Source organism: Dipodomys ordii, unplaced genomic scaffold, assembly GCF_000151885.1.
Source record: "Dipodomys ordii isolate 6190 unplaced genomic scaffold, Dord_2.0 Scaffold189, whole genome shotgun sequence".
NCBI lineage: Eukaryota > Metazoa > Chordata > Mammalia > Rodentia > Heteromyidae > Dipodomys > Dipodomys ordii.
In genome coordinates, this window is record NW_012267405.1 from 3,046,168 (window position 1) to 3,064,702 (window position 18,535).

Consider the following 18,535-nt stretch of genomic DNA (forward strand, 5'->3'; position numbering starts at 1 on the left):
GAGGGAGAGGGAGCGAGGGAGGGAGAGAGCGAGGGGGAGAGAGCGAGGGAGAGAGAGGGAGAGGCTCGCAGAGACGCCCGGGCCCTGGAATTCCATCAGAAAAAGTGAGCGGAGCAAAGGTTAGCGGGGACAGGTGGAGGGTTATATATTTTGGAATCTCTTCTTCCTCTTGGTGTGAAGGAAACGACTCTCGTCTCCCGTCCTCGAGGCTCCCGGCTGGATTCTGCTCCTTGGCGCTCACACCCCCACCCCCCTCCCCGTCGGTGGATTTTCTTTGCTATTTGCATTTATTCCGATCCCGCCCCCCCCCCACCTTCCCCGGCCGCTTCCTCGCCGCCCGCCATCTCCCCGGTCCCCCTGCCGGGCAGCGCCGGGGAGCCGGACCCGCGGGCACTCGCGCCTTGGCCGGCCTGATCGAGGGGCGGGGGAAGGGCTGACCCCAGGACCGGGCTGCTGGCTTTTCCCAGGCTGCCAGACACCTCGGGGACGTGCGCCTTTGGCTTCAGTGGGCTCGGCTGGCGTCGAGGGGCAGCCCACCGCCCGCCTCCCACCCCACCCCCTCCGCCGCCGGCGACGATCGCGGGACTCCGGAGCTTCACCGGGCGGACTGGCTGGCGGCGATCTCCGCATTGGATTTGGGGCTGATCGTCGCGGCTCGGTGAGATTGCGATTATATCTCTGCTTTCTGAACCCGAGGGAGAGAGACACATCCAGAAAAAAAAAGCAACCGCCACAAAACAAAACTGGGATTTATCTAACATGATCTTGGCAAACGCCTTCTGCCTCTTCTTCTTTTTAGGTGAGTACCTGCGGGCGGTAAGCCTGGGGGCTGCGCGGGGCCGCGCGTAACGGGGCGCCGGCGAGAAGCCGGGCACGCGGGGGGCTCCGCGGGAGACCACGGAGAGCGCGCGCCGCGGGGCGAGACTGGGGGCCCCGGGCGCCGGCGAAGCGAGCGGCTCCGGCAGCCTGGACTCGGGCAGGGGGAGCCGTGCCACGGCTGACTGGCTGCACAGGGGAGCGGGGAGGAGACTGACAACATCCGATCCATCACTCGCTCCCCTGCACACACACACACACACACACACCCCTGCGAGACCCTTAAAAATGGGCTCAATTTGCACCAACTTCAGAAAAATAAATCAGCTCTTGATCTGGAAGAGAGGGGAGAGAAATCATGCCAGTCCCCCCCCCCCCGCCCCTTTTCCGATCGGCTCCTTCCAGGAGTCAATCGCCAAGGAGCATCGGGCAGGAGATTCTGGTTGGACATCTAAGAGCCCCGGCAGCCGCTCCCCCCACCTGCCAATCAACCTCTGGACAATTGTACCCCAATCTCCCCACTCTCTGGAACACTTTGCAAGTTTCTCTCCATCCTTTGCGCTTCCTTCCACCGGATCCTAGGCAGATGGGTGGGCGGGGAAGTGCCAGGGCTGCGGGGGTGGGGGCGGAAGTTTAAGACCTCCCCTATCGCACCTTCTGGGGCGGGGGCGGGGGTGGAGGTGAGTAGCTTGGAGAAGGTGAGGAAAAGAGGCCCAAGTTTGCTTTTTTGGATGAAAAGTGGGGGAGTAAGGCAGGCAGGAAAACAGATCTGAACAAAGACCACTGCTCATTCTGTAAGCCCCCTCCCTCCACGCTCCCGAACCCCTCATCAATTTATTTGCAAATCCCTCTCCCCCCTTGCCGCCTCCTCTGCTGTGTGAAATCTCAGCTGCTTGAGGGGCAGAGCTCTATAGAGGCAGCAATTTCCTGGTACAGGTGAGGAAAAGTAGGCATTTGCTAATCTGTGTGCTGACCAAGAGTTCCAGGCTAGGCTGGCTCCGGGGAGTAGGTGCTCAGAGGAGGGAGCTGGGGAACTGTGCGTATGAGTGTGTGTGTGTGTGTGCGCGCGCGCGCGTGTATGTGTCTGTGTGTAGAGCAGTGCCAGTGCTGTTGCAGCCACTGTGGTTTGCTGGTAGCTAGGGGTGTGCCAAGCTGCTAGGCAGGTGGCACATGCATCCTTTCCTCAGCAGTCAGGCCCTGATGGGGAAGGCAGGGACTGTCACAGATGTGTGGGGCCTAGGAGGCGGCTAGGTAGGGAATCTGAAGTCAGTGGGAGTCTGTTGGCTGCATCCAGGGCCCTTGGCCTGTCTGGCTGTCCTCCTGCCCCTCCCACTCCTGGGCATTCCATCCTAGAGGGTATGGCCCTGCCCTGGGGTGTGGCTTTCCCCACCTTGCCTCCCTCAACCGGTGGCAATTTCTCTCTGGGGTGTAAGGGACAGAGCCAGGAGGTCGGAAGGGGCTCCGGGTCCTCTATGGAGATTCTGCAACCCCCTAGAAGGTGGCCTCTTATTCTGAAGGGATTGTTATAAAACCTGACCTTTTCTCCTGCTGCCAGTGTGAAAACACAGCTTTCTGGGGCTTAGAATGATCAGGGCCAAGCAGAAAAAGAAAATTGTATTCCAGGCAAAGCAACCTGCAGCTGAGCTGCACCCTGCCACACAGCCAGGCAGGGCTTCTAGGTTGTGAGTGCTTTCTAGGGGCAGAGGCAGGGTGTGTGTGTGTGTGTGTGTGTGTGTGTGTGTGTGTCTGCCTGCCTCTCCCTCTCAAGCCCAGACCCTCATGTTGCAGGCAAGATGTCCCTGGCTGTGGTGGCTGAGGAAGGAGCCAATGGTCTCTCCTTTCCAAAAGTGGCACTGGGCTCTTGCCTGTGGTGGTTGTATGCGTAAGAGTGTGTGTCTCAGGTGGAAGCAGAGATGCCTACCATTATCTATGATCTGAGGGCTGAGTGGTGCAGGGGAGGGGTCAGTATTAGGAAAGAGGAGATGCTGGCGGCCTTTTGAGTCATACAACCTTTGGCTTCAGTTCCCTGGCCCCTAAGAACACTGGGCTGAGGGCTTAGCTGAGGAGTGACTACAGGATACTCAAAGATGCTAGAAGGATGGCACGGGATGGCGCGAAGGAAAATTTAGCCCAGAGCCCTTTTCATGGCCAGGATCTTGTAGTGGGAATTGGTTGGAGGTGTCTCAGGAGCTCGGGACTTGATAGGCGATTTGGGCTGGACTGTGGTGAAGAGTGCTTTCAGGGCAAGGGCCTTGGGATGCCCTTCCCAAGGTTCTGAGTGAAGGGGAGGCCTCTGAAAGACTTCTTTCTGGGAGGGAAAGCCTCTTTTTGCCAGCCACCCTGACCTCCAGCGTTGGTTTACAGGAATGAGTACTATGGGACCTGTGAGGTGGATGGGGGTCTGGTCCCAGGGCCTCCTTCTCAGTGGGTATTCTAGTATGTATTCTGGCTCTTTTGGGGGATCTTGGGTATAAGAGGGTCATCTTCTCCATCTCCTGTGTCTCTAGAAGCTGCCTCACCTGTCTGCCTTGGAGATCCAAGCTTCCTTTAATTCGGGGTTGGGAATACCTCTAAGATACCTTCTGACATTTCTTCTCCCAGGATTCTTGGGAACAGGCTCTGGGTTGCCATGATTCCCCTTTCCTGGCTGGCTTTGACTCTGCACATTGTGAAATCTAATATGAGAACCAGGGAGAGGTGGTAAAAGGCAGGCTGAGTCCTAGGCAGCCGAAATCCCTGTCCCATCCTGGGGGACACGAGGCAGGATGGGGAGAAAGCCCTTACTTTTGGCCCAGGGTTGTGTAAGACGATCCCCTGAGACTCTAGGTCCCACCTATATGCAGGACAGGCAGGGTGAATGTCTTCATGGCCCAGTATCCTCACTACAAAGGGCTGAGGATACAGGGGATCAGGCACAGACCCTGCTGGACAGTGCTGCCCCTAGCTCAGTCAGGTGGAATGAAAACCATCTCCTCAGGCCCTGGGACAAAGTCAGTGGAGAGCGCAGGGCTGGCTGGCTGGCTGGCTGGCTGGCTGGCTGCAAGGGACCAGCAGGTGCAAGCTGGGGTGTGGGGGAGTGTTGGCTCAGCTGCTCTTGGGTAGCCCAGAGGAGCCTGGTCCGGTGCAGGGATGTGCGAATCTGCTGAAACTGGAAAAGAAAGATGCCACCTCAGCTTGTGTGGAGGACATGTCTCCAGCCAGCCAGCAGGTAGCTGGGCAGACTTGGCTGTCTCTGCAGGGATTTTGCTCTGGTCTGGACTTCGTGTGGCTACATTCTTCAGCTCTTCCTGTTCTAGGGAGGAGATGTGGCCAGTGGGAGAAAGACTTGTCTTTTGTTCTGTCCCTTCCTCTGCCTCTTTAAGCTTCAGCCAATTCCTTGCTCTTCTCTGCTGTGTCCTGATGGGGTAGACTTCTTGCCCTGGGTCCCCTGTGGGAGAGGTTTCTTTTCTCTAGGGGTTCTGGGGAGTGACAGACTGACTGTGCATTTCTCTGCCTCTAGGTGTCGCTGTCTCCTTGCTGTAGCTCCCCCCCTGACCAGGGCCTCCTAGGGAGAAGGCTGAGATTGGTGGTTCTGGGCAGGGATGTGTGTGTGTGTGTGTGTGTGTGTGTGTGTGTATCCTGCAATATTCCAAGGAGGGGACCACTGGACTAGGATTTTTTTAAAATCATGTTCTGGGGTGGGAGGACATCTCTCTAATCATACTTGGAAAAGGCAGTTGTGGTTCTGACCATGGTATGAAGCTTTTTTTTTGAGGCAGGTTCTGGAGTTAGGGGCTTCCGAAGGACAGGGAGACAGGAAGATGTCCACGTCTGGAGGAAACCATTTTGGAAGCGTGACTTTGAGAGGGTCCGGCCAGCCTCTTCCTGTGCTTCACCTGCGAGTCCCCTTCCTGCTCCCTTCCGAGGACACTGGTGGGTGGGCTGATGGGTGCTTGTCCAACGTGTTGGAGCAGTAAGGTTGGGCCTGAAAGGGAGAAGCTCTTTTCCTTTTGTAATTGATTTGGTATTTGGCTTTTGAAAGAGAGACAGAGGGAGAGAGAATTTCAGGGGAGTGTGAGTGTGGGGGCAGAGGAAAGAAAGGGGGATGGGGAGGGAAGAGAGGAGGAGGAGGGTGGGAGAGAGAGAGAGAGAGAGAGAGAGAGAGAGATCTGTTGAGAACATAGCCCTTGGGAGGCAGTAAAGGAGAGAAGCTGAGAGACAGACACCAAGATGGAGTTTCTCACCTGCTTCTCCTAATGTATTTTCTTTTGGAGGGGGTTGGGATAGAACTTGCCCTGGCTGGAGAGGCTTCAGGCCTTTGTCTTGTGTGAAATTGGACTAGCAAGTGTGAAGGATCTGGACCTCAACGAGGCCTTTCCTCCCTCCTGAGAAGCCCTGGACCACAGACTTAGGCTTGTCTCATATTGTCCCTTGGGAACATCTAGCTTGGCAGCTCAGAACAAGGAGACTAGGGGCTGGAGGGGATTTCCTGCCTCTGGTGTGACTCTGAGCCATCATCTCCCTTGCTTGGGCCTGGTTTCCCTAGGAGGTGATGTGGAAAGTAGACTCGAGGGTCTGTATAAGGGTCAGACGGGCTCTGAAAAATCCAATGACTTTCTGGATTCCACAAAGCCAATAGAAGCTTTGGATGGTCCTGAGGCTGGTTCAGAAGTTGGTGGGTAGAGATCGAATCAAGATTCCCAGTCTCTCCTGGCCCCCCCACCCCCCAGCTGCACCCACTAGCAGTCCTCCGGCCCCCAGCTCTGTGCTGGATGGCTGGCGTCTTATTCAGGCTGTAGGCTCCAGCAAGGCCTTCTGGTGGGCATCATGGTGCCGTGTCCCTGGGCCCAGGGCTCGTGCTGGAGGAGGAACAGAGTGCCAAGCATGCAGCCTGAGTTGGCCTCGGGGGCTGAGCTGTCTGTGCTGTGCCTTGGTGGACTGTGGGTGTGGCGTTTCCTGAAAGGCCCAAGTCCCAGGCCTGCATTTCGGGGGCAGCGACTGTGGTGGCCCTCATTCATGCTTGTCTTCCCTCCCCACCACCCAGACGAAACCCTCCGCTCTTTGGCCAGCCCTTCCTCCCCGCAGGGCCCCGAGCTCCACGGCTGGCGCCCCCCAGTGGACTGTGTCCGGGCCAATGAGCTGTGCGCTGCGGAATCCAACTGCAGTTCCCGCTACCGCACACTTCGACAGTGTCTGGCGGGCCGAGATCGGAACACCATGCTGGCCAACAAGGAGTGCCAGGCCGCCCTGGAGGTCTTGCAGGAGAGCCCGCTGTACGACTGCCGCTGCAAGCGAGGCATGAAGAAGGAGCTACAGTGTCTGCAGATCTACTGGAGTATCCACCTGGGGCTGACGGAGGGTAAGCCCAGGGGAGGGGCAGGTGAGGCGGCCAGGGGCTCAGGATGGAGAACTCCATTGTGGGGTGACCTGGCCAGGTGCACACAGAGCTTGGATGCCCAGAGAAACCAGCCCCTGCCCCTCTACCAACCATGTCCTCTAGATTGAATGGGATCTGTTCTGCATCTGGCTTCCAGATCCCTCTGGAAAGCCTAGGTACCTTCTCTAGGCCTCCAGGCAGGATGTAGGCAGCAGATCCCATGTTCCCTGGCAAGCCTGTCTCAGCCTGCCCAAACCAGAACCTGATTGCCCCTTTTCCAACAATACCCCTGTGTTCCCTTCCTACTCCAGACTTCTGGGTTTGGGGGATTTGCACGTCCAGCCATTTGGCTGGATGTCTATTTATTAAATCAATAGAGATTGAGAGTGTGCTGTCTGCCGACACAAGCTGGGGCAGCCTCCTCCTTCACAAAGCTATAGGCTTGGTGGGTGTTGCAGGTAAGGTTGGGGGGAGGATTCTGGCATTTGGCAGTGCCAGTGCTATGATTAGAAGGTGCAAGGTTCAAAGGTAGTATCTCAGAAGGGTCTCTAGACATTTGTTATGACATCTCTATGAAGGGACTGGGGTTTGAACTTGGGGTGTTGTGCTTGCTAAGCAGACGCTTACCCCTTGAGCTCCACTTCTAGCCCTTTTGGCTTTAGTTATTTTTCAGACAGAGCTGGCCTTGTGCTGCTATCCTCTGTCTTTATCTCCCTCCTAGCTGGAATTGCTGGGCTGGCCTCAAATCTTGGTCCTTCTATCCTCACCTTCCAGGCTCATGAGACAACATCTAAAGGGCCTTACTGAGGAAGCAGCCTCTAGGTTGATACTGAAGGACGAGTCAGCGTTAGAAAAGATAAAAACTATAGGGAAAGTGGGGAGGTAGAGGAAGGACACACGTGGAGAGATGGACAGCAGGGAGCCCTCAAGAGTAAAGTGAGCTGGTTATATTTGTCTTTAGAATGCTTGTGTGGTTCTAATAGAGACTCATTTATGAGGATCATCCAGAAGCCATGAGTCAGAAGCCACCATTGGGATGAAGAACAGGAGTAATGGTGGCAGGAATGGAATACTGTCAGCAATGAGGAGGAGGGAACAGCACTTTCCAGAAGGTAGAGTCAACAGGTCTTGGTGGCAGGTGGCCTATAAGAGGGTAGGAGAGAGACGATGGAGGACCCCCAGCATCCTGTCTTGGTATCTGGGTGGTGACAGGGCTGATCAGAAGCCGCAGTGAAGGCTGTAAGAAGAAGGCTGATAGGTTTATTTGAGAGCTCCTGTCAGTTACTGGCCAGGGTGGATTTCTGGTATGGGATGAGTGTAGAGAGAGACTTCAGTGTGGGTGTGTTTCAGGAATCACAGCTAAGGAGTGCCCGTGATCACATTGGGAGGGATAGAGACCCGGCTTGGGACCACGACCTGAGAGAATGGGCGGGAGAAAGGCATTCTGCAAGGGCGATGGAGAATGGGCTAAGTCAGGTGGACTAGGCAATAGGTGTGCAGTGCATCCTTCTTGTCAATAGCTTCCATACTTCAGGTCCAGCAAGAGCAGGACCAGATGCTCAGATACTCTAGGGACGTAGGAACAGGAAGTGTGTATAGTTTGTTAGTAGTATTTCTCCCATCAATAACAGGAATTACTTTATGAAGCAACCACTTCTCTAGCAACCTCGATTCCTGGAACTCGAAGAGTCGAGGGGAAAATACTGTCCTAAGGCATGTGTGTTTGGTTTAACACGAGATGAGGAGCTGTTCCCTGAGAGCCTCCTCCCATGTGCAAGTCCTCATAGCTCTGGCATTCTGAGCGAGACACTTTGGTTCCTGTTTTCCTCTCCAGAGTCTGCAGGGTCAGTGCAGAGGACAGTGGGCAGCTGTTGGGGCCACGTATGGACAGACAAGGGGACAGAAGAACTGCTGCTGGATCTTTTAGCACAAGCAGCCCTGCTACCTCAGGCAGCTTCTATGGCATGACCACATCAGCACAAAGGGACAGGGTTGGGAGTCTGGAGAGACAAGGTGCTCGCCATTTTGAGATAGTTGCAGTGATGATGCCTGTGTGCTTAATTGCACACTTAGTGATGGGTTCCAGAGCCCCTTGATGCCTGGGTACCTCTACAAGGTCTGTGGTTTTGAGCCTTGAGATGGCTGGTTTGTTAATTTACTCTTCATGTTAACTGAACACCTACTATGTGCTTGAGAGGAATGTAACCCTGCAGAAACCACAGTCCCCATGCTGGTCACACACAGGCTGAGAGGCTTTCCTTTGACCTCTGACCAGATCAGCAGCCAGCTCATCCCCATCCCTTCTTCCCAGGGGCTCTACCTTCTCTTGGGTCTGGGGGTCAGAGATCTGCCCAGCGTTGATGGCGGGGAGGGGAAGCCAGGAGGCCCTTGAATGGCAGGCCCAGTCCCTGTGAGTGGCAGGGCTACCTAAGAGCTAATTATTACCACTGGGGTGGATTGGTCTCCCTGGAGAGGCTGTAGGTACCTCCTTCCTGCTTCTTAATGACTCATAATAGCCCAGCTGGGCCTGGAGCGAGGGGAGAGCAGGACCTGCTGAGAGAGAGAGAGAGAGAGAGAGAGAGAGAGAAAGAGAGAGGGGAGATGTGTGTAGACTGGATTTTCCTTCCATTCTTTATTTCTGGGCTCCATAGGTGGGTGTGACTCACCCAGGTCTCTGCTTTGCCTTCCCCTCCCCTCTGAAGCTGATCCCTTCTGCCAGTGGACAGATCTAGAGTGGCAGGGGAGGAAGAGGTACCAGCGGTGGCAGCCATGTGTGGCCTTTGAAACAGTGGCCACTGATCTCTTGGAATTGGAACCACAAAGGAACTGGACATTGCTTGGGTCCACTCTCCAATTGGTGGGGAAGCCAAGGTGTAGAGAGTGTGCCCAGGACGCACAGCAAGCTGATGGCAGAACCCAGGCTCACGCTCAGGTTCCTGAAGCTGTGTGCTGGTCTCTTCCCACTGTCTTGGGGGATGACCCTCTGGCCTGGGGCCTGTTTCCTTCTGTGATTACCCAAGTCCACATTTACAAGAGTGTGACTGGTACTGGTGGCTGAGGTTATGGTGCCAGGTTGATATTTGAGGGGCTCTGATTGGTCAACCACAAAGAACAGTCTTCGCATGTGCAGTTCCCAAGAATCCTGACATCCTGGATGTAAGGTTTAAGTGGCTACAGAGAAAGACCATGAAAATGATTGGAGTTAGAGGAGGCTCCAGGTCCCTGGTTGAGGTTAGTCAGTCACACTCAGGTCTGTCTGTGGTTGTGCTCTATGCAGACCAGAAGGAAGAACCCTGCCCTGGGTATATTGTCCAGCACGCAACAGACCCCTGTCCTGTGGGAAGTGACAGACAGTTGTGTTTACTGAAGATTGATAGAGTTTCAAGAATGGCCCTGATTTGGAGAGTGTTCTGGGCTCTGGAGAGACCTTCCTGGGTTGCTTCCAGGCCTGGCTTTGCCTGCTGCCCACCAACAGTGTGACATAAAACCAGCGAGGGCAAGTTCCTTAATGTTTCTGTGCCCTGGGCCGCTTGTCGGTGCATGGAGGATAATAGTGGAGAGGATGGAATGAGTTAATGTGCCTCAATCACATTCAGGAGTGTGGGCACACAGGAGGCACCCTAGAGGTGATTCTTGGCCCCAAATGGCTGGGGCCCCACCCTCAGGAGAGCCAAGTGCTGCTAGATAGAAGGGAGGTCACGAAGGCTGGAGGTAGCTCTTTTAGATTTGGGAAGAAGGGACTGGGCAGAGGCCATGAAGATGACGGAGGGTGGGTGAGGTCATCAGCCGTTTGCAGCAGGCATCCCAAGGTGTTGCCCTGCAGCTGGGGTCTCCTCTGAGCTGTAGTGCAAGCCAGAGGCCTTATCACTGGGATGGGCTGTACTTCTTTGGCCTTGTGAGTCTCTTCTTCCTGGGGTCTGCTTGGTGCTGCTGAATTGCTCCCTTCTTCTTTCCCTCCCCTTTTTGAGTACCAGGCCTGGGGCTTGAACTCAGTGCCTGGGTGCTGCCCCTGAGCTTTTGTGCTCAAGGGTAGCGCTCTACCAATTAAGCCACAGCTCTCCTTCCAGTATTTTTGGTGCTTAATTGGAGATAAGTGTCTCCTGGACTTTCCTGCTTGGGCTGGCTTTGAACCATTATTCTCAGATCTCAGCCTCCTGAGTAGCTGGGATTAGAGGCGTGAGCCAATGATGCCTGCCTTGGACTGCTTGCTTTCTGAACCAACATAGGTTTAGCTGCATCTCCAGACTTGGCTCTGGGTGGCCTTTTGGGCTGGCTGAAGGCATCTCCTGCTAAGGGCTTTCCTAAGTGCCTCCTGCGGGGGTGGGAGTGAGGGAGAGCAGGGAGAGGGGGGGAGCGGAGGGAGGTGCCTTCCTCTAGATGGCCCCATGGAAATTGCCTATGTGAGCTCCCCATGGGCAGGGTGCTTGCCAGCGCCGCAGGGCCCTGCTGGATGGGAAATCAATGTGGGAGGTTGTGGGTCACTCCTGTCTGCCCCACCCCCTCACCACACACACAGTCTGAGTGAGTGTGCATTGATTTCTCCTTCCTGGGCAGGACTCCTGAGGCTGTTTCCTGTCCTGAGAGGCATTGGCGAAGGCTGAGGGATTCCCCACGAGGCCGTGGTGGTCTCCAGGGCAGCCTGTTGCCATTTATCTCCTATCATTTTCCTCGCCTGTCCATTTGTGAACCTCCTAGGCATCCCCAAAGTCCTGAGGAAAGTCTGGGGAGGTGGAGGTGGTCAGGAGGAGAGGAAGCCTGTGAAAGGGAATTGTGTAGAGGAAGCAGAGTTCAGGTCTTGACTCAGTGACCTTCAGCACCAGGTTCTTCTGGTGAGGCCATAGGAAACAAAGAGGGAATTCTGTCCTCCTGAGGGATTTGGGCAAAGCTCGCATAGGATGGGGACGAGGACACCAAAGTCTAGCTCCAGCTCTGCCATGGAAAGCTCTGTGACCCCTGACATGTGGCTTCTTCTGTCTGGGCCATGTCAGTCTTGTATAATGAGGGAGTTGCGTTGCATGATGGTGGGGGCTGGGGGCAGGGCAGGTGAGGAGGTGTCCTCTGACTTCAGAGTCCACTTTTGTGGACTCTTGCTCTACCTTCCTGTCCTTTCCAGATACTTTCAGAAATCCTTCTTAGAGGGTTAGTCCTGCAGGAAGGTCACTTAGAACAAGCCATTCTACCTGCTTTAGTTGGGAGAAAGGTAACTTATTTGTCCCTGTGAAATGTTGAACATTTCATCCCTAACTTGGCATCCAGCACTTGGCACTCTGGGAAAGGCTACCTAGTCTCTTACTTCCTCTGGGGAAGGAACAGGAATGGAGCTTTCGCAGGCCTAGCAAGAGCTGGGAGTGCACTGCCCAAGGGTAGCCCGTGTCTGATGCCCATCTCTTTTCCAGGTGAGGAGTTTTATGAAGCTTCACCTTACGAGCCAGTGACCTCACGCCTCTCCGACATCTTCAGGCTTGCCTCCATCTTCTCAGGTAAGTGGCCTTGGCTAGGACCTGCCCTATTCTCTGGTCCTTGTGTTGTGGCCCAGGCAGCTCTGGACTTGGATTCAAGCATGGTGGCCTTCTGTCGGCTCTGCCCCCCTTAGCACTGTCCCTTACCATTTCTGAGCCTTGGTTCCCAGACTGTAGGCATCTGGCTTTCCTTCCTTGGTGGGCTGGAGCGACGCGTTTGAGGACATTCGTCGCGGATGGGTTTTGAATCTGATGTCACTTCCTCTTCCATCATCCATCTTGCCCTCATTCCACCTTCCTGTCTCATGCCTTGGAGTGCTTGTCTTTGGTCAAGTTATTTAGCCTCTCTGCACCTCAGTTTCCTCAGCTGTGAAATGGGGAGAGTCACAGTACCAACCTTGTTGGATGTTTGTCATGTGTACAAGAGTCAGTGGATAGACAATCCAGGACTCTTGAGAGCATTGTCAAAATGAAACTCGTTGTTGGCATAGATTAAGCATCCTTTATCCAAAGATACCCAAGCTTAAGTCCTGGAAAAGTGGCAGTTTCCCACCTGATCTCATGAGGTGGCCACATTACAATGTAGGTGTACTGAAAGCACTGGGGACAAGAGCTGCCCTGAGAATGGTGGGTAGGAATGAGCTCTTCCGGGAGCTGCCGTTTGCCAATATCAGGGCCACAGCCATGGATGTATGTGTGTCTGTACTGGGGTTTGAACTAGGGCCTTGAACTCTCACCCAGCTTTTTCATTCATTATTAGTACTCTACCACTTGAGCCATGTTTCCAAATTTTGTCTTTTTGCTGGTTAGCTGAAGATAAGAGTTTTGATATTTTCTGCCCACGCTGGCCTCAAACCTTAGTCCTAGTCCTCCAATTTCAGCTTCCTAAGTACTAGGATTATAGGCTTGAGCCATTGGTACTTGACTTCAGCCACAGATTTACAGGGCAGGCTGGGAAAGTGGCTTAGTGGTAGAGTGCTTGCCTAGCATGCACGAAGCCCTGGGTTCAATTCCTTAGCACCACATAAACCGAAAAAGCTAGAAGTGGTGTGGTAGCTCAAGTGGCAGAGTTTTAGCCTTGAGCAAAAGAAGCTCAGGGACAGTGCCCAGGCCCTGAGTTCAAGCCCCAGGACTGGCAGACAACAACAACAAATCACAAAAAACAAAAACCCCAAAACAGATTTACAGGGATTTTTTAAAATTTTTGGTGGTCAGCTTTGGAATCTTCTTACGGCTTTAAACTAGACTATCTCAATAGCAACAATGGACATGCTTTGGCCTGAGCAATTTTTCCTTATGAGAAGAACCCCCTGTGTCCTGAAGGATCTTTAGCATCCTCCGTAGCCTGTACTCAGTAGATGCTTAACATGTCCCCAAGTCATGACCACCAAAATGTCCCCACACATTACCAAATGTCCCTGGGGTGGGTAGGGGAGCACAGTTATTGCTGGTTGATGGCCACTGCTCCAAACTGTGAACCAAGAAACTTTTCAGTGAGACCCTAAACCCTTTCAGAGTGAAGAATTCCTCACTATGATGTTTCTTGATATTCTTGTTCTGTTAAGAAAGAACATTAACTCTCCCTCACTAGAGAAATTAAATACCAAAGAATAAAAATGTTGTTAATGACCCCCACAGTATAACCCCTGCTTTCGCTGTATTTGATGTCAGTATAATTTGTGGAGGGGAAGGGGAAAAACAAATTGTTTAAATAGGGATACAGGTGGACCCATTGCAACAATGAGATGTACAAGTTGTTATGTCGAAAACGAACTTCAGAACTTTGGTGCGGGGCAGGGGGGAGGCGGAGAGGATTGGGTGGGGGGATGGGGGAAGGCTGAGAAGGGATGGGAAGAGGAAACAAAGGAGGAAGCTACAATGCTTGATAAGAAATGTACTCATTATCTTGCCCATGTAATTGTAACCCCTCTGTACAGTATTTTCACACACATAAAAAAATGTTGTTAATGAGGCTTGAGTTTTGGATTACAACAGACTTACTGTAATATCCCCCTCTCCTCATATGTTTTCAAGGACCTTACTACCCCATTTTGCTTTGCCAAGATGACAGAGATGAGAATGCCCAGTCAGGTGATCAAGGCTAGGGATGTATGGAGATTAGAGACGGGGCGGTGCATGTGTCCCTGTGGGAAATCCTGACCTCTATGAGAAGAGAGGCCCTGGCCAGTGTGTCATTCAGCTTTCTGTCTTTATAATACACACCTGTGATAATGAGCTCAGAGAGGAGAGGTTTGCTTTGCTTCACAATTTTAGACCATGTTTCATCGATCTTGTTGCTTTGGGCCTGTGTGGCACATTACAGTGGGAGTGAATGATGATGCACAACTACTTATCTCAGGGCCAGGAAGTGAAATAGAGGAAGAGGAAGGGATCTGGTTCCCACAGTCACAATCACCCAGTAATCTAAAGATGTCCCGCTGGGCTTTATCTCTTAAAGTTTCCACCATACCCTAATACCTTCCAAAATGTGCCTTTGGCACATGAGCCTTTTGATATCTAAACGTGATAGACAGAAAGTAGCAATCTGGACATGGCCTTGGGCTGTGGTGAAAATTGGGGAATAGAATGGAGACACAGAGCCAGTCCGTTAGGATGAATCCCCTGCTCTGGGACCTTCCCAGTGGGTGTCCTAGCCCCTGCACTGGGTCCAGGGCAGATTTCTATCCTGAGTCTGATAAATCTTGCTCATCTGACAAGACTAGGCTCGATGGTGGGTTGACATTTTTACATTTCTTGACTACTTTGGAATAAGCAAATTCACATTGGATTGGTAGATTTTAAGCCAGTGCCTTGGGGTTCAGATGTAGGATAAGGACAGGGTTGACCCAGGCTTGCTGTGGGAGGATTCCCTGGGCCCCCACAGATACCCAGGTTTCCTTTACCTTTTGCTCAGAAAGCAGGTGCTGACTACAGTGTGTGTACAGTGGCTGTTAGGTTTATTCTAGTAGATAAATACCTTTGCCTTGCTGTGTAAATGATGAGGCTCCAAGGTCCTGACATTAACTCAGGCCCCTGCTGCTTCCCGGACTCAATGCTTAAGTGTCTTTGTTGCAGAAAATCTTTACATAATGAACTTGACACTCTATGGGACAAGGATGTTGACAAGACAAATGAGGAAATTACTGGACGTGGAAATCACTGCATCAGCTTCCCTTCCCCTGCGGTCTAGTGATAACTCTGTCATGAATACCTCTGCATCTGTGGGCTCTGGACTGCTCCCATCCTAAGGGCCAAGCTGTAGAGAGGGTGACTGTCCCTCTCCTTGTCCCTGTTGACTCTGAGAGCCTTTCCTCTTCCGGGCCCACAGTCCCCAGCTAGAACGTCATGTAAGGAGGCTGTGGTACCTCTGAGGGGTCCTGGTACCTCTGCCACTTTGCCATCTGCTGTTTGAGATTTGAGTCACATTATAAGGGGCCTCTAGGGCATGTGCTGTTCATCTCTCACCTCCTCTCTAGTTGAGGATCTTGGCAAGGCAAGATTGTCACCTCTTTGCCAGGATATTTACCAGACCTGCTGGCCAGATGCTTGGGAGGGGGGGGATGGAGAGGGTCTTTGCCTTCCCTTCTCTCTTCCTAGTCCCACCCGAGAGGGTGGGTTCAGGGATGGGTCAGGTAGCTCTAGTCCAAGGCCACGCAGGGGTAGTGTGGCTGTGTCCTGTGTGTCTCTGGTCCACAGAGACAGGACTGTTGGAAACATTGGATGTCCTGCACCTAATATAGGAAGACATATCATGGAGAAATAGTGAGACTTGTTCTGTTTCTCCCAATTCTAACTGACCTTGAAAACATGGAAATGAACGTTTAAGGAAGCACCTGGTATGTGGGAAGAGTATGGGCCTCAAGTCAGACAGCCCTGAGTTCAAATTCTAGGAGTATATGTTAATCAGATTTCCTGGTTAACAATATGCTGTGGCAATCTACTTGACAGAAATAACTTACAAGGAGGAAAGGGATCTTTTGGCTATGGTTACTTGACTCTGTTGCTTTTGGGCCTGAGGCAAAGCAGCAAATCATGGTGGAAGTATGTGGCCAAGGGGGACCAAAAGGAATAAGAGACATTGTGTCCCCAAAGAGGACAAATCCAAGTCACCTGCTTTCTTTATACTAGGCCCTGTCTCCCAAGGATTCCACCACCTTCCAAAAGGAGCCACTTAAGCCTTCATCTAAGGGGTCATGACAGGGTCTGTGGTCTTGGGCTTCGCTGTGGCCCTTTTGACCTTGGAGTCAGTGTTCCTGGCTGTCCTCTGCTAGCTTTTTTTGGTGAAGAAGCTCAAGTGAGAATGGATGTCGGCAGTGTGTCTGCTGTGCACGGGAGACCAGGTCAGGCTGGGCAGTTAGTTGTTGGCCTCTTGCTACCTGGTACATGTAGTGGAGGTGGGAGGCCATCTAGGGAGCATTCAGTGGCCTAGAAACTGAAGTCAGGTGGCGTACTATGCCCAGACTTCCAGGATCCTATGAGTAAAGCTGAGGAAGTGGGAGAAGCTGGAGTAAGGCATAAATACAGGAGAACTCTGAGCAGAGAGGTTGTCTCAGGATGAAGGATCAAGGAGTGTGGCTTCAGTGTAGGCCTCAGTGGAGACTTCAGGAAGGGGGTGGGTATCAGTGTCAGAGTGAAAAGGACTGAGAGGTGCATAGAGGGGCCTGCAGCACTGTGACCATGCTAAGGGACGCGGAGATGGGACATGCAGATGGCCTTGGCTGTCATTAGGCACTGCTTGTGTATTCTAGAGCCAGGCCTCAGCACCTCCGGCAAGCGTTGCATGGGGCACAAAGCAGATTTATACAGAGCTTCTTCTCTTCCCTGCAGGTGGAATTGTAAGCCCATCCCTTCACCTGACAGTAAATGGAACTGAGACCCAGGGAGAAGGGACAGACCAAGACCTGACCCGTCTTGGTGTCAGACTGACTGTATATGCCTTAGACAAGTGCTTCATCTCTAAGCTCTAGTTTCCTGATGGGCTGTCAGAAGCACCCATCTTCAGGCTGGGTGTGGAGGCTGTTTGGGAGGTGGAGATCAAGGGATCTTGGTTTGAGGACAGTCTGTCTGTAAGTTTATGAGATTCCATCTCAATCAGTGGCTTGGCTTAGTGGTGCACGTTGGTTATTCCAGCTACAGGGGCAGCGCCGTGGCTGGGTGCAGTGGTGCATTTGTAATCGCCAGTGATATGGGGAAGCACAAGTAGGAAGATTGCAGCCCCGTCTGTCCTGGGCATAAAAACGAGAGCCATTTGGGGTTGATTGTGATGCAGGGCTCACTGCATTTGATTCCGGTGCCCTGCATCTTGTCTGTACATTTTTCTAATTTGGGGAGGGGAAGGGAAATAACAAAATGCTGAAATAAGGATATGGGTTGACCCATTATAACAATGAGATGTACAAGACACTATGTTGAATGAACGCTACAGCTTCAGGGTGGAGGGAGGGAGGAGTTGGGGAGGTTCGGGAGGGAAGGGATGGTAGGGGAAAAACAAAGGAGGGGGTAACAATGCTCCATAGGAAATGTACTCATTACCTTACTCATGTAACTGTAACTTCTCTGTACTGTATCTTTACAATAAAAACATAAATTCAAAAAAAGTAACCAGTGCAATGAGGGACAGGAGTGTGACTCAAGTGTATGGCACCTGCCTAGCAAAGCACATGGCCCTGAACACACACACACATACACAGACACAGACACACACACACACCCATACATACACAAAAGAAAGGAACATGTTGTCTTTTAGAATTTTTGCAGAGTAAATGAAATAATGAGGTTAAGTGCTTGGCCTAGTGCCTGGCATGTTGCATAAAAATACGGTAGCTCTTTAAAAATGATCATGAATGATTTCTCCAAGGTCAGAATGGCAGATGGTGGCAGGGTTGGCCTAGTTGGCATGTGGTAAATGGTTGCATTCCCTTCCGTGACTTGGCAGTACTTTCCACACTAGAATAATGCTTGAATGGAGTTGACCAGGTGATTCTGAGAGGACATTGGGACCCTAGGATTTAGTGTGACTCTTAGGCAGTTCTGATCTTCCTGAGCACAGATAGAAGCTAGTGAGAAGCCTGGGCATGGTGGCCTTTTGTGACTTGGAGGGCAAAGATCGGCAGTGTTCAGTTTGTCTGGCCAGCAAGCTTCTGGCCATCTTGCTCTATCTGGAGCCCAAGGAAGACCTGCGGTCCCAGTGGTCTCCTTTGAAGGGGCTACTAGAGAGGAGAGAGCCAATGCTCAAGCTCTACCTCTTGCCGAGCAGGCTGGCAGATGGCTGCCAAGCACCCCTTCTACTCAGGCAGCTGTCCGGTGTTGGGGCCTGTGTGCACTGTGGTGCTGGTCTCTGGGGGGCTTGGTGTGTTTGTCCTCTGTCTTGTCTGCTTGGCATTGCACCTTGTGTCTATTTCATGTCCACAGAGGTGTCTCAAGTAGAGGATGAGATGTGGATTTTGAGACTGGCTTGGCTTCGTCTTGATCCTTGCTCTTGATTGACCAGCTATGTGACCGCGGAGCCACTCCATCCTCACAACCAAATCTCTCTCAACTCTACATAGAGGAGTTAAGTCTGGACTGGTGTTTCATGGGGCCGGGTACTCAGGACCACCATGGTTAGGGCGCAGAGACTAGATAGAGTAGATGCTTTGTGGGGGTGTTTGACCTGTTCAGGAAGTCGGGCAAGTCAGGCACGTGCCTGAAGTGCTGTGTGAGCTGGGTGTAGGGATTGGGAGGTATGGAGATGCAATAGACCAGGCTGAGGTGCAGGAAGTACTGGCAGAAAGGATGGAGTTTGGGTTGGGCCTGAGCGGAATGCTGCCATTTTGCTCATTGTGCTGTGGTGACAGCATAGGTCATTATTCTACATTATGTATTATACACTTATTACATATTATATAGCACAAGCTGTGTA

General features: G+C 52.5%; 1 protein-coding gene across 2 annotated transcripts in view; it reads left to right on the forward strand.

Moving 5' to 3' along the window:
- Positions 1–594: 594 nt before the first annotated feature.
- The window catches only part of Gfra2 (GDNF family receptor alpha 2), a 75,343-nt gene continuing 57,402 nt past the window's right edge, over positions 595–18,535 (forward strand). The window contains exons 1-3 of one of the 2 annotated variants that reach the window (XM_013034467.1): positions 595–799; positions 5,840–6,154; positions 11,569–11,652. In XM_013034467.1, coding sequence (XP_012889921.1) covers positions 760–799; positions 5,840–6,154; positions 11,569–11,652 — 439 coding nt within the window. In that variant the 5' untranslated portion in view covers positions 595–759. The remainder of the gene's footprint in view (positions 800–5,839; positions 6,155–11,568; positions 11,653–18,535) is intronic. The other variant, XM_013034468.1, reaches the window with a different exon arrangement.